The sequence below is a fragment of the Lonchura striata genome, chromosome 3 (genome assembly GCF_050655825.1).
Source record: "Lonchura striata isolate lonStrDom1 chromosome 3, ASM5065582v1, whole genome shotgun sequence".
Classification (NCBI taxonomy): domain Eukaryota; kingdom Metazoa; phylum Chordata; class Aves; order Passeriformes; family Estrildidae; genus Lonchura; species Lonchura striata.
This window is the reverse complement of record NC_140705.1, coordinates 37,910,547-37,924,218: the sequence shown is the minus strand read 5'-3', so window position 1 is coordinate 37,924,218 and position 13,672 is coordinate 37,910,547. Positions and strand designations below refer to the sequence as shown.

The following is a 13,672-nucleotide window of genomic DNA, read 5'->3' as shown; positions in this document are numbered from 1 at the left end:
TTTTTTCTATGTAAGGCCACACTTTCCTGCCAGCTCTTTTTCAGAAGAGGCCTCAAAAATGAAGACATCAAACACTCAGCTGGAATCCAACTGCATTCCACCCCGCCATCCTCACAGACTGGACCTGAAAAGCCTGTCTTCTCTTATTTCAGTCTTGACAAAAGCAGGACAATGGGTGACTATTGGTAAAGTCTTTTTCTTGCAGTTAAGAGCCAAAAGCATTATCCCAGGAATCCCTATTCACATGAAGATAATGCACAGTCACTCTCTCCTTGTTTAGATTACAGCTCAGCCTATCTCAGACCACCTCTTATTTTCTTTCTTGCTTTTTAATCCTTGGCTTTACATACTGAGCTACCCAACAACTGAACAAACTAAATGGGAAAATAATTGTGGTAAGTCTAAGAGACTCCAAACCTTAGAAAAAGATGCCTTGCCTTTTCCCTCTCAACCCCTAAGTTATATTGGTGAGAAGGTACTTCCAAACAGACGTAAGACCACTGAATGAGCTTCTGGTGCCTAGAAGGGGTCAATGTATTCTGTGGAGGATCATCTATCCTTCAAGAGTAAATGGAGTTGATCACAAATCTTCTGAGCGCTCAGCCTCTAAATGGGCTTTCTTGCACACAAGTCTTAATTTACACGAGGTTATTACTATAACAAAATCCTTCTGTATTGCTTAAGAATTCCAGCTCTTAATGTTTTTTTTTTTGTTTTGTTTGTTTGTGGTTGGGTTTTTTAAATTTTCTTATTTGTTTTAATAAGAAAAAAGAAGATGTTAGGAGCTTGAGAAGAAAACTTTTATTTTGCTGACGCTTTCTCTAAAAGGGTAGAAAATGGTTATGAGTAAGAAAAGATTACTTGAAGAAAATCTTTCTTCTTTAGCAAAAATATAAACTGTGTGGAGTGTGCATGAAAGAGAATTCTTGTTTAGATATAGCTTCATATCTTTAAATCAAATATTTCAGTTAGTAATGTTTTCCCTTACTGATTCCTCTTCTCCTTCAAGTCCTTATCCTGTCACCAATAACAGCAATGAACAAGCACTAAAAGGCTTGAAGTTTCATTTTGTATAACAGCTTGGATCTTTCTTCATTAAAAAAAAAACCTTTAGAGATTTATTTCTTTCCTCTGCTCCATTCTCTTTGTTTCCATGCCTTATACATTGCTTTGACAGGTTTCTCTTTGACTGCCACATGGATTGGACTGAGTCTTGTCTTCTTATTCAAACCTAAAATGATCTAAGTCCTACAAGTTTCCCAAAAGTGTCCTCAGGATTCAATAATTTCTGAAACAACTTTCTGAAAGATTACTCAGTATCCTCTATGATCCTAACTCCACCAATCTGCCAGAGCCATCCAGAGAGTTATTCTTATACCTCCCTCTACTTGGCTATGTACAAATATATTTGCCAGCGAGGCTTGATTCAGATCTCACTGTTCATGCAGACAAATCATTACAGTTGCCACCTACCTAGGCAGCTATGCAGACATAGCTCAAAACCTGAGAAACTTCTCTAACATCACTGTTAGAAATTGTTTCTCCATTTGCCTCTCAAAACCCAAATATGTTGGAACACATTTCCTATTTAGTAAGTATATTATCAGTCTGCTTATTTATGTTAAGATAGAGAAGATTGAAGAAGCAGCTTTTCTTTCCCACGGGAAGTTCTTCTAGCAAACTCTTTTTGAAGAATAATTACAGTGATTAACGTAGCCAGCTTTGTTAAAGTTATGTCTCTGTAGGAGAGTAGAGTTTTCTCTTTGGCGATTTTTGTCAGGACATAAGGATTACAGTTGTCAGGAGTGATGTGCCTCTTGAAGACTAGCTATCCTGGATACAGACCATTTAATGTTTTAAAGGTATGAATGGAAGGCAAGATCCAAAACAAGATTTAGATCACTAAGTCTGTTAAACCAACACTTATCCTGTTCAGGGAGTGTATTTTTGCCTCACAAATTGCTCAGGCACTTAAGATTCTGCTACAAATCAGACCCTGAAGCATTTGCCTCTTATCTGATGTGAGTACCTAGGTGTTCACCAGCTGCTTTAAGCTGCCTAAGATTTACAAATTTTTCAGCCTTGTGCCCAGCACTGGCTAGCAGGACTAATACACTCCAACAATACAAAATGCAGCTGCAATGGTCAATTTCACCAAAAGGACAAATCCATAGGAGGAAGCCTGTTGTCAGTGTAGGAATTCTGTGTACCTGTCTAGCAGCTGACATGATCCTCTGGGATGCAAGAATAACTCAGATCCTTCCTTGGTGTATGGGATTACAAATTCTCAACTTTCATTCTCAAAACAGTGCAAAAATGACATTAAAAAGAGCTACCAATATCCAATTTTATAGACATTCCAAGCCCAGTTTGTGTTTGACAGCTGTTTCACTTCAAGTGGAGTCCAAATGTGCTCCCCATCAGCGCCAGTAGAGCCTGGGGTCTCCCCAGGGGACACCAACCAGGCCCTGACCCACAACTCCAGGCAGGAGCAAGGAAGCTAATGGCACCAGAACAGCCACAGCCATGGTTACCAGCCATTTACCTGAGGTCAGGGTGGGCTCAGAATGGTCTGGGCTGAGGGTCTGAAGGTGGAACTGGCTCAGCAGGGCCTGTGGGTGGGCAGGGAAAGGCTATGAGGAGCTGGAGATGAGTCCTGCTGTGGCATTTCAGGGCCAGGGGCTGACAGTCCAGGCTGGCTTAAGTGGGCTCCTGGGTCATGAGTCAAGACAGCCCTTGAGCAGGGATGGGAAGAGACAGTCCCATTAGAGCCTTTGCCTTGCCATACCTGCAGCACAGTGCATGCACAGGTAAGACATGGCTTTTTCAGCTCAGGCTTTTTTTGTGAAGGAATATTTCTAGCAAATCTCAGAGTTTTCCAATCTCTATTGTAAAAGTCCTGGTTATGGGATGTAGAACTATGTCCTCCCTGCTCTCTCCTGTGACCTTTCCCTCCTTAAATGGAGAGTTTTAGTTGGCAGTGTTCAGGGTATGGCAAACTAGGTAGCATATGCTAAATTATCCTTCTGCAGCTGGTTTCATATCCTCAGGCCAAGCAGCGTGGAATATTGCAACTCCCTGCTTTCTCTGAGAGTTTTCTCTATATTAACCTATCAGGCAGTAGTTGTCACTCCTTTTCTCATACTGTTTTTCCATAAGAAGTACGTGTTGGCCGATTCTGCTCAGGGGCATGATTTAAATATCTGAGCTGAGACAAGACCTGCATTTTCAGAAGGGATTTTCAGTTTCCCATGGTTGCCTTATTAAAAGCTACAGCTACAGAAGAGTCCAGAAAAGACAGAGTTATAGATGGGACTTTTTGGACTTGTTCATCTCTCTGCTTAATGTATCATCAGCTGCATGCTTCACTCTTAAGTAACCAGCAACAATCCCACAACATATAGGCAGCTTGAAACCCTAACTCAGTGTTTATAATTTGAAGCTTTTAACTGTTACATGTCCAAGAACTTTGGACTGTCAATATTCATACCTGACAACGAATGGGTTATATTTTGCTGTTTGTGTAACTGTTCTTCCATTTTTATTGTAGTCATATGTTTACTGTTGACATACAAGAGCAAAAGAAAACTCATATTGCTACTTGCTTATGGGCAAATTGGATTCATATTTCAAAATATTCTAGAATAAGCAAAATCTTCTCAAATTTAAAAAACAGAAAGGAAAATTATTATGGAATACCACAGATGGTATGTCATTACAAACAATACAAAAACAGAAAGGGAAAACATAGTTAAATAAACAATATTCAAAACTGGGTTTCTAGATTCCATTCTAGGTTTCCATTAAATGGTTTACTGTCTTAGAGTCCTGATTCTACAATTTATGTGGCTTATTGCACTAAAACAGATGTTCATCATTAGACTACTTTTTACAGCAGTTTTAGGTCTATCTTTGGAAATCAAATCCCTGTAGCCCTGGCTGAATATTGAAAGACATTTTTCCTTGATGTGTGAATGCCTGCAATTGCTCCCTTTCATTTGGTACTTTTTCTTCTTTGCACTATGTTGGCCATGGTAATTAACAGACACATTAGGTGATCTGATTTTACTAGATTTATATCAGTCAGAGACATGACATATAAGCAAGGTGAACAGAAAAACAGTAAATAAAATAATTTACAAATATTTCTAAATTAGTTAAAGCTGGTGAATTTAAAAATGTCAGTAATTTGTAAAATAAGTCTAAAAATGTTAAAGAGAAATGTGAGAAAATCTTGAAAATGTTCTCATATTCTTCTATCTTTTTTCAGATACACAAAAGAAAAATCCTAGAAGGGATTTGAAAGTAAAGTTTGAATTAATTGCAACTGATATCAGCCTTGTATAAATAAATGAAATATTTTGATTAATTTATTAAATTTAGCATAAGAAATATCTGACAGGCAAAGTTATGAAGGATTTATAACTGAATAACCTCAGAAATTTCGTGTATATCCTAAAGGCCACTGATGATTCTACTCTGTCTCTCAGCAGAGTCCCAAAGAAATGAACTTGAGATCTGCATCAGTAAAGATAAGTCAGTGACCTTGTGAAAAAAGGCACCATTCCTTTCTACTTCACTTCCTTGTATTGGAGCTATTTGGGATTTATTTTGCTTGTGGCATGAACTAGACAGGCAGAGAAGGGTGAAAAACTCAACAGCTTCCTAAAACAGCCCTGAACAGTAGAAAGGTGTGTTGCTTCAACTAGAAATACCCTTCCTCCTTTAACATAATTTGGGAGTGGTGGAATGATTTATGTCATGACATCCCCTTCACAGAAAAGACAGTCACCTGTTTCAGCAATGCTATTCAAATCCTAGCAGCAGCTGGAATTAAAAACCTGCAAATAACAATAGTCACCTATAAATTATTTCTATATAAGTGAATATTCAGAAATATTTCCATCCCCATCTTTCCAGTGTATATTTTTATCCTTACTGTTGTTAATTTATCTACCTTCTTCTCCTGTTCATAGTTTTTCATTATCTATCTCTCTCTTATTTTTTTTATTATTTTATTAGTGCTTAGGTTAGTGGAAGAGAATCTTGCATAATAATATTTAGCATTATAAGGTATATAAACATGGAAAGAATGTAAAATTTAAAAGCAAAAAAAGTAGTAGAAGTTTTTTAATTTTTCAAATAAATGCCAAACTGCTGTTTTCTAATATAGCCCATTATTCTGGATATACTAAATCAAATAAATAAGGCAATTTTAATTTTAGCAAAATTGCATGAACATTACAAACTTTTGGTGTTAACATCTTCTTAGTTTTGAATAATATTTTATGATTTTTAACATTACCTGACTTATGACTAACATGTGGATCTAAATCCAACTAACATAATAATCTAGTAAATTTATCGGACAAGAAATTGAAAGCTCCACTAAAGAAACTGCTTAATTAACCTACTCATCCATTAAAATGCTATGGACATTTTCAAAGACTCCAATGGATACAGTTCTGTCATAGGCAAAGAACCATTCAAAGCATTAAGGTAGATCTGGGCTACCTTTTGCAATCTCCATCTTGCCTTCCTTCAGATTATTGGCTACTAAGGTAAGCAAATTATCTGTTTAAATCAATGAAGTCAATGAAATTACAGTGGCAGAATAACTAAGTTACTGTCAACTGTATGTGTAAAAAATGTTACTATATATACTTACTTTCAGAAGAAAAAATTCTTAATACATATATGGTTTTAGTAGGTGTTCACATGTCCTTATCCTGTCAATCTGGGAAGACTTCAGTATAAAGTGACATATCTTTAGAGTCCCTTTATTTGAAGGCAATAATGTCTTTGTAATTAGTGTTTAAGACTACAGATACACCTAAATCTACACCTAAAATGAAAAAAAAATTAGTGAAAAAAAGAATTTTGTTCAATAAAGTAGCTTAGGAAAAAATACAATATTTTCAGAAATAAATTACATTATTAACAGAATATTAATAACAATATATTTGAAAAGTTTACTTTTAATTTGTTTGCAGTGGATTAAAAATCCATTTCCTTATTTTTTTTTAATAAAAACCCTGAATTAATTTCAGAAACTGAATGAATTTTAAGAACATTAACACTCAGAGTCCTAAAGTACCCATGAGAATTATATACTTGTTTAAGCAGTCAGAACTAAAATTGCATGAAAAATTAAAAGTAGACTTTTTTCTATTCATTGCAATCCCTCTTGGAAGTGCAAATGCAATACTGTCATCTGAAGATCTGTTTCAAATTCACATTACTGCATATTCTTCATGTTTGTATAAGTATTTAAAAAAAGGTAGAAATAGCACCCTTCAAGTTGTTCTTGAATGTCACACTGGGAAGAATGAAGTTTACTTGGGCATGGGACATCTTTTGCAAACAATTTCTGCAGTGTAGTAGATGTAGTTTTTCAGTGTTTAATTATTTACAAAAATATGTCCTGTAGTTTGCAGAACTTTGTTATTTTCTTAACATTTTGTGAAGCTCAGCCAACCTGTGATAAAAAAGCTGTCATGAGGCCAGGGGTGGCTGCAGCTCAATGTTCCCCACAGTTATTTGTGTAACACACAGAAAACAAATGAGTATGCAGAACTATCTGCTTCATATGTTTTACATTTATATATACATTTACATTTAAATTTATATTTTCACCTTTAGATGCCTTCCTTTGCAACAAAGAGAATTAGATACAAAAATATTTTTCCACTAGTATTTGCTACCTAAATATTCATGGAAATTTAGGTTGGAAGAAATTTTTAAATTTTTTATTTTTTGAAGAGAAAATATTAACCACAGACTTCCCAGGGATCTTACAGTGTCTTCTAAAGTAATTCTGCTATCATGAGTAGAATTTTCTGTTTGAAATTCTGATCTAACATTGAACAAAAGTGCCTCAGATATTTCGCAATAAAGCCTTTCAGAATGTTCTTCCTCGTGCAGCACATTTTCTATCCAAAACATATTTCTCCTTAGTACTCATTGTCTCTACTTTGATTTGGAAAGAAAACCTTGGAGGATGAATCTTCCCGACCTGAAATCCCTTCCTCATCTTATAGTTCCCAGTAACATGGAAATGATCATTTTATTAAAGTTCAGCAAACAAGTTGCTGACTGAAAGTACTCCACACTTTCTTTAGTTAATATCATGAGGCATGTATAATATTTCTTCCCAATGTTACCTGAGGGTATCAAGCTCTCACTGGCAGAGCCTGGATTTCTTGTTGTTATAAACTGACAATATCAGACGTTCTGAATTAGTTAATATCACGTAAATGGTATTTGTGTAAATTTTGCATGCGTGCACACACACATAGAAAATGGCTAGGCAGCCGGTTTGCTGGTATGCATCGCTGCTTATCATGCTGATTATAATCATCTCATTGCTACCTTATTCTTCCTCCATCTGTTTGTTGCACCCATCTGGTGTCTATCGTCTTATAATGAGATTGCAAGTTCTTTGTGGTGGGGAGAATTTCCTTTTTATTTGTTTGTATGCTGTTAGGAAGAATGGTTTGATGCTATTCAAAGTGTTATTGTGGCTTAGATGACGGTAATAAGAATGATCTAAATAACTTTTTCCCCTGATTTAGAACAGTTTGTAGGAAAGATTCAAATATTCAGATTGGTGTGGTAAAATGACTAAGACTGAATTTATTTTAGGAAAGATTTATTTGAAAAACATCTCTTTTAAAATAATTTTTCCTATCTTTTTAAAGTTAATGGACTTTCTAGAAAAAAGGAAAATTAAGTATGTAAACAAAATATTTAAAATTCTTTGACTTCAGAATCTGTGCCACAGATGTCTGCTCAGATGATAAAATGAAATTAATTTTTTTTTCTTTTCTGCTAAATGTGTCTCTCAAGGATCTATGTTGGGACCAGTGTTATTTTCTATGTCCATTAATGATGGAGATGAAGGGTAGAATGCACTCTCAGCAAGTTTGCAGATGGCACCAAGTTTAGTGGTGCAATTGACACACCTGAAGGACAGGATGCCATCCCGAGGGATCTGGACAAGCTCAAGAATTGGCTCCATGGGACTCTTGTATGATTTAACAAGACCAAGTATAAGCAGCTGCACCTGGGCAGCAGAAGCTGGGGGATGAACAGATCAGAGAAGCCCTGCTAAGAAGGACTTGGTGGATGAGAGGCTGAACACGACCTGGTAATGTGCACTCACAGTCCAGAAAGACAACTGTATCCTGTACTGCATCCAAACATCGTGCTCAGCTTGGTGAGGGAGGAGATTCTGCTGCTCTGCTCTGCTCTGCTCTGTGACATCCCTCCCACAGGGCTGTGTCCAGCTCCAGGGTCCACAATATAGGAAGGACATTGATTTATTGGAGTGAGTCCAGAGGAGGTCACTGGGCTGATTAGGAGGATTACTACTGCTATGGGGAAAAGCTAAGAGAATTGAGATTATTCAGCACAGAGAAGGCTTCATGGTGATCTAATTTCAGCCTTCCAATGTGCCTGAAGGGAGCCTATAAGAAAGATGGAGCGAGGATTTTTACAAGGGCATTTAGTGATAGGAAGAGGGGAAGAGCTTTAAACTGAAAGAAAGTAGGTTTAGATTAGGTATAAGGAATAAATTATTTACTGTGAGGGTGGTGAGGTTCTGGTACAGGTTGGCCAGAGAAGTTGTAGCGGTCCCATCCCTGAGAGTGTTCAAGGCCAGGCTGGATGGGGCTTTGAGCAATCTGGTGTAGTGCAATTTGTCCCTGCTGATGGCAAAGAGATTGGAGCTAGATGATCTCTAGCATGGTTGTTAGATTCGAAGACAGTTTCCAATCTGAGATATTCTATGAATCTATGAGTTAAAGAGAAGCTCAAAAATATTTACTATGTAGATTAAAACAAATTTACCAGTTAGGATGACCTATGCAATGATAATTTTATTTGTTTAGAATGGTCTGTAATGAAAAAGTGAGTTTTGACTTAAGGACATCTTGAAGAAAAAATATTTTGATTTTCTGGAAAAACTTTACCTCATTTATTTTCTTTAAAACTGTATGTTTTTAATTGCAATTGTGGAAGTCACTGCAAGGAAGTGAAGCTCAGAAGAATTGGACTACTTCTTTCATCTGCTTCCCAAATTCTCTGCCCTTGCCCTTCCTCAACAAAAATGCAGTGAATGAGAATCAAATCAGGCAGAATTAAATATTGCTCTGAAAATACCCCTGAAGCATGGGTAGGACGGGTATCTTACAGTTTTCATGTAACTTCTTGCTTTAGTCCAGTCATAGTTCCCAGTTGTTTTACTGCACCAAACTAAAATGTAGATTATTTCCCCTTTAAAATTTGTTTTCCACTCCAATGGAAGATGAGGATTTAAAATCCACAATATGTTAAATTCCAGAAGGACTGCATTTTAAAACCACACAGCAAACTTAAACCTTCTAGGTTATCATGTGACAGACTTTTAAACTTTTAAACAGCATTATGAATAAGCTGTTTCAGACTTTGCAAACTTTTCATTTTATTTTATGATTAATTGTTCACTGGCAAAAGGACATTTTTCTCATCTTAGAGTAGCTGCTTACTTCTGCTGATTAATTTTTTAATAAATTTGAAACTACTGTATAATTAGTTAATAAGAATCTATTAACTGCCATTAACATCATAGTCATTAGCTCATGAAATAAAACCTTACTTTTTATTTCTTATCTTTCATGATTTATTTAAGAGATCATGATTTTGGCTTAAAAAATATCAAATGAAATGTATAAAAAATAATCTCTTAAAGTAAAAAAATTCAGCTATCACACCTGATCTTTTCTTCTTAAAAACTAAAATTTGTGATTGAGAGGTAGATGGATAGACAGATTGAATGGGCAGATATAGATTTTCCATACAACTTCACTGTTACATAGATCTGAACTTTTAATATATTGATATCTAAAGATCCCCATTATTTTATCTATTATTACCTTACTACAGAAATTAGCTGGAAAATGTGTGCAGTGTGACAAAATGCCCATGGATTCAGTGTTTACAACTAGGCCCAAATTCTTACAAGAGAATAGGCTTTTTTGGCATTGACTTTTCACATGGCTGTTACATTGACCCAGCTGGGAATTGTGCTGGGAAGTAGGCACAGCTCAGCTAAGCTGTCCTCATCTGCTTGAGTGACACTTGTTGTGACACTTGTTATGGCACTGTTCATGTCAAAGGGAGATTATCACACTTGAAAGAGTGACCAAACTGTCCTTCACCTTTGATTAAACTTCTAATATTGGCTAAATTCTTGTAATACAAAATTACAATACAGTAGCAGGACCTCTAAAGCATTGAGGGTGGTCAATTGTGTCAGAGAAGGTGAGGGGCAGGTGGGAGCAGCAGGAGGAAATCAGAGGAGGTGCAATCTATGTTACTGCAAAGCTGGTTACTTTTTAGGTAGGTTTACAAGGAGAGCTGAAGAGACACTGGTGGCTTGAGCAGAGGGGAAATGAATTTTCAGAGGGTTGCAGTAGACTCAGGTATATACTGTGTGCTTTTCCCTCTTCTCAGATCTCTAATCAATTTCTTAGATTTTTGGGCTCTTTTTAAATTTTTAAACAGCATTTTTATAGAGTTGTTCCTATAAAAAAGAAAAAAAAAGATTGAAAGTTTATTTAAGTATGACTGAATTCTGTTTGGTTGTTTTTTTACTAAGTGAAGTTTGACTGCATGGTACATTTTAACCTGTATACTTAGAGCTTGCCTTTGATCTCCAGAAAGGTTACAAAAGAGAGCAAAAATGAGTCAACGGGATTAAAACATGTCTCCCTGTGTGTGAACTGGTTTGCTGTTCTGACATTGATCTTGTGTCTATAGTTTCTGTCTTTTTCACACAGGAATGACAGTTAAGAAAGCAACACTTTAAATATGTATAAATGCATTTTGTACACAGATTAATAAGAAAATGCAATCAATTTTTGGTTTTCCTAGTAATGCTGATTACTCCTGGAAGAAAATCACACTGCATTTCTGAGAGGAATTGCACCATAATTTCTGCCTTTGTGACTATGTTTAAACAAACATTCATCTTACACTAATGTTTGCTGCTGATCCTAAGCTGGTAAATGTCCTATAATTCATAATTTTGTTATTACAATTCAAAAATTGGAGTTAATAGTTTCCATGAAGTTTGACCATCTGCTAATTCATGCAGCCATGACCACATTAAAGAACCAGTTTATTTTTACTTTGAAATCTAAAATATCCCTTGACCACAGTGAGATTTAAAGGGTGAGATTTAACAGGATATTCAGGCAAGAGAACTAACATTTGAAACAAAAATAGTTTTCAGACACTTAAATGCAAGCAGCTCTTTGTCAGAAATATTTTAGAACTTCACCGTTAAGATCCCTTAATGATATACATAATTTCCTTTATTTTTATTACTGTTGTTAAGGAATGATTTGGAATAAAAGGAGAAAACTGCTTTTCAATTTATCACTACAACCAAGGTAGCTGATACAGAAAAAATTAATTTACAGTGCAAAGAAACATTTTTAATTTGCAAAATAATAATCATTATCTGTTTGCTACTTATGAATATTGTGTTTAATCATACTTTTTGCTTAATGATGTCTATTATTCATGGGAAGTTGAGAACTGTATTAAAAAAAGTTGTATAAATTAAAAGCACTGTAAAATCTCAAGCACTTTTTGTGCGTGTTTTTAATCACTAAGAACAAAAGTCTTACTGATTAAAAATATATGACAATAAATAGAAAACCTTGACTTTCACTAGCATTTTGATTCACACTTTCACATGACCTCTTCAGCACAGAGCTACAAACTAAGGAGTTTTATAAACAAGGCATACTAAAGAGAGATGTGCAAGAGTAAAGCAGAAGTATAAACACAAGTGCAAATGAGAAGACATTTGAATCTGAATGGTCAGTTAATGATTCAATTAGTTTTTCACTATGTTAAACTATGATAATCCTTCTCTACTCGGTCTCCATATTGAAACCTGTTGAAAGAAAGAATGTAAAGTATCTTCAGAAAATTCTAAAAAAAAAGAGCATACATTTTTGTAAACCACAGTTACTTTCCAACAAAATGCTCCTTATGAGCCAGCCAGCCAGACATTTCACTGAGTTTAAGATTTTTAGCAGACTTGCTCTGAATAAAAATTATCAATCTGAAGTGATTCCCTCAATTACACAGGCTGATTTAAGTTCAAGTCTGGCTTCAGGATTGGTGATGGCCTAGTAAATCATACACACTGTGACTTATTTCTTTATCCTTTCCTATTCTGATCACTTTATCTTTCCACCATCTTCTTTAACTTCTTTTTTTCCATTTTCCACTCTTTCTCACCTCCCTAACTAGGAATTTTTCTTAATACTGTCTCCATTTCTCCAAATTGCAGAGATATGGAAATAGAGCTTTCAAAATTGCACATGTATGTACAGATACAGGTATGTGAGTGTTTTACCATATGAAGGCTCTGTGAAGATGGCATTCTGATTTGTGGTTTCTAAAAGGCAGATGTTCAGATAGATGATTGAGAGTGTTTATTATGACTGGTGCTAGTGTGTGCAAAGAACTGATTAAAATATACAGTGATTGACATTTGGCAATGAGGCAGCACAAAACTCTGGGCTCTTTGTGTTGTGCTGAAATTAAGCAATGGTTACAAGGAGTCAAATAACTGTTAGTAATGACTTACATTAATGGATTATTTTAAAATCCTGAGAAGTTATCTGATTACTTCACAGGCCAACAAATAAAGCTGTTTACTCAACTACTTTTCTTGACAGTTCTGTCATTCCCAACCACAGCATGAATGATTATTAATGAATAATGTTATGGTAGCCATGGTGTCCAGTATAGCCTCAGTCTCACAGCATAATTTGAATGCCTCATGCAAACAGACACTTGTGATCTATTGCTTCTATGAGAAAGTAATCATGAGCAGACAATTGATTACTATTTTAGGATCCCATAATTTGTCTTAACCACTTTCAGTAAGAAACCAGGTAATGTCTACACATGATCTTTTCCAGCAAGGATAAATGCTTGTTCTGGTATAGTGTAAGACTTCTGTAGATTTCATAAGCTCCTCAAATTAACCTGAATGAGAATTTATTCTAATAAGAATTAGACTAAAATTATACAATCTGTCTCATTCATATTACCTAGTCAATGTATTTTAAACTGACTTATGTTAATTGCCTGCAAGGTTGCTTTATAAACCAGGAATGGAAAAAAAAGGAGGGTGCAAATTTCCTCTTCTAGGGCATGAACTGAGCAGGCAGAGAGATGGAAATTTCAGTCCTCATCTCCTCCTCCTGTTCAACCTCACACACAGGCACAGGTTTCAAATCACAGTGTTTCACCTGACATGGCTGTGTTGTCTGGCTCACAGGCCCATCCTCCTTCCCTCCTGTCAGCTTTGCTTTGGGCTATTGCAACAAAATCTGACTCTGCTTTAAATGGGAGAGTCACATAAGACACACAAAATGCCTGTTAGTGCCTAGATTATAATGAAAATGCTTTTCACCTATAAATCACATAGGCCCATATATATATATATATATGCATATACATATAGATGAAAAGGAAATTAACAAGAACATTGTAAATAAATTGGGATGAAGCTAACATTGGAACAAATCACTACACAATCCTCTTTTTAACACTAAAAATACCTAATAAAAGATGTGTGTGGGTGTTCTTCATCAGCTTGGAT

The 13,672-nt window shown here is 35.6% G+C and overlaps 1 protein-coding gene across 1 annotated transcript in view; it reads left to right on the top strand.

The window, feature by feature from the left end:
* EPHA7 (EPH receptor A7) overlaps positions 1 to 11,630 on the top strand; it is a 216,891-nt gene extending 205,261 nt beyond the window's left edge. Inside the window, exon 16 of the mRNA XM_085574848.1 lies at positions 7,849 to 11,630. Coding sequence (XP_085430974.1) covers positions 7,849 to 7,888 — 40 coding nt within the window. The 3' untranslated portion in view covers positions 7,889 to 11,630. The remainder of the gene's footprint in view (positions 1 to 7,848) is intronic.
* Positions 11,631 to 13,672: the final 2,042 nt, after the last annotated feature.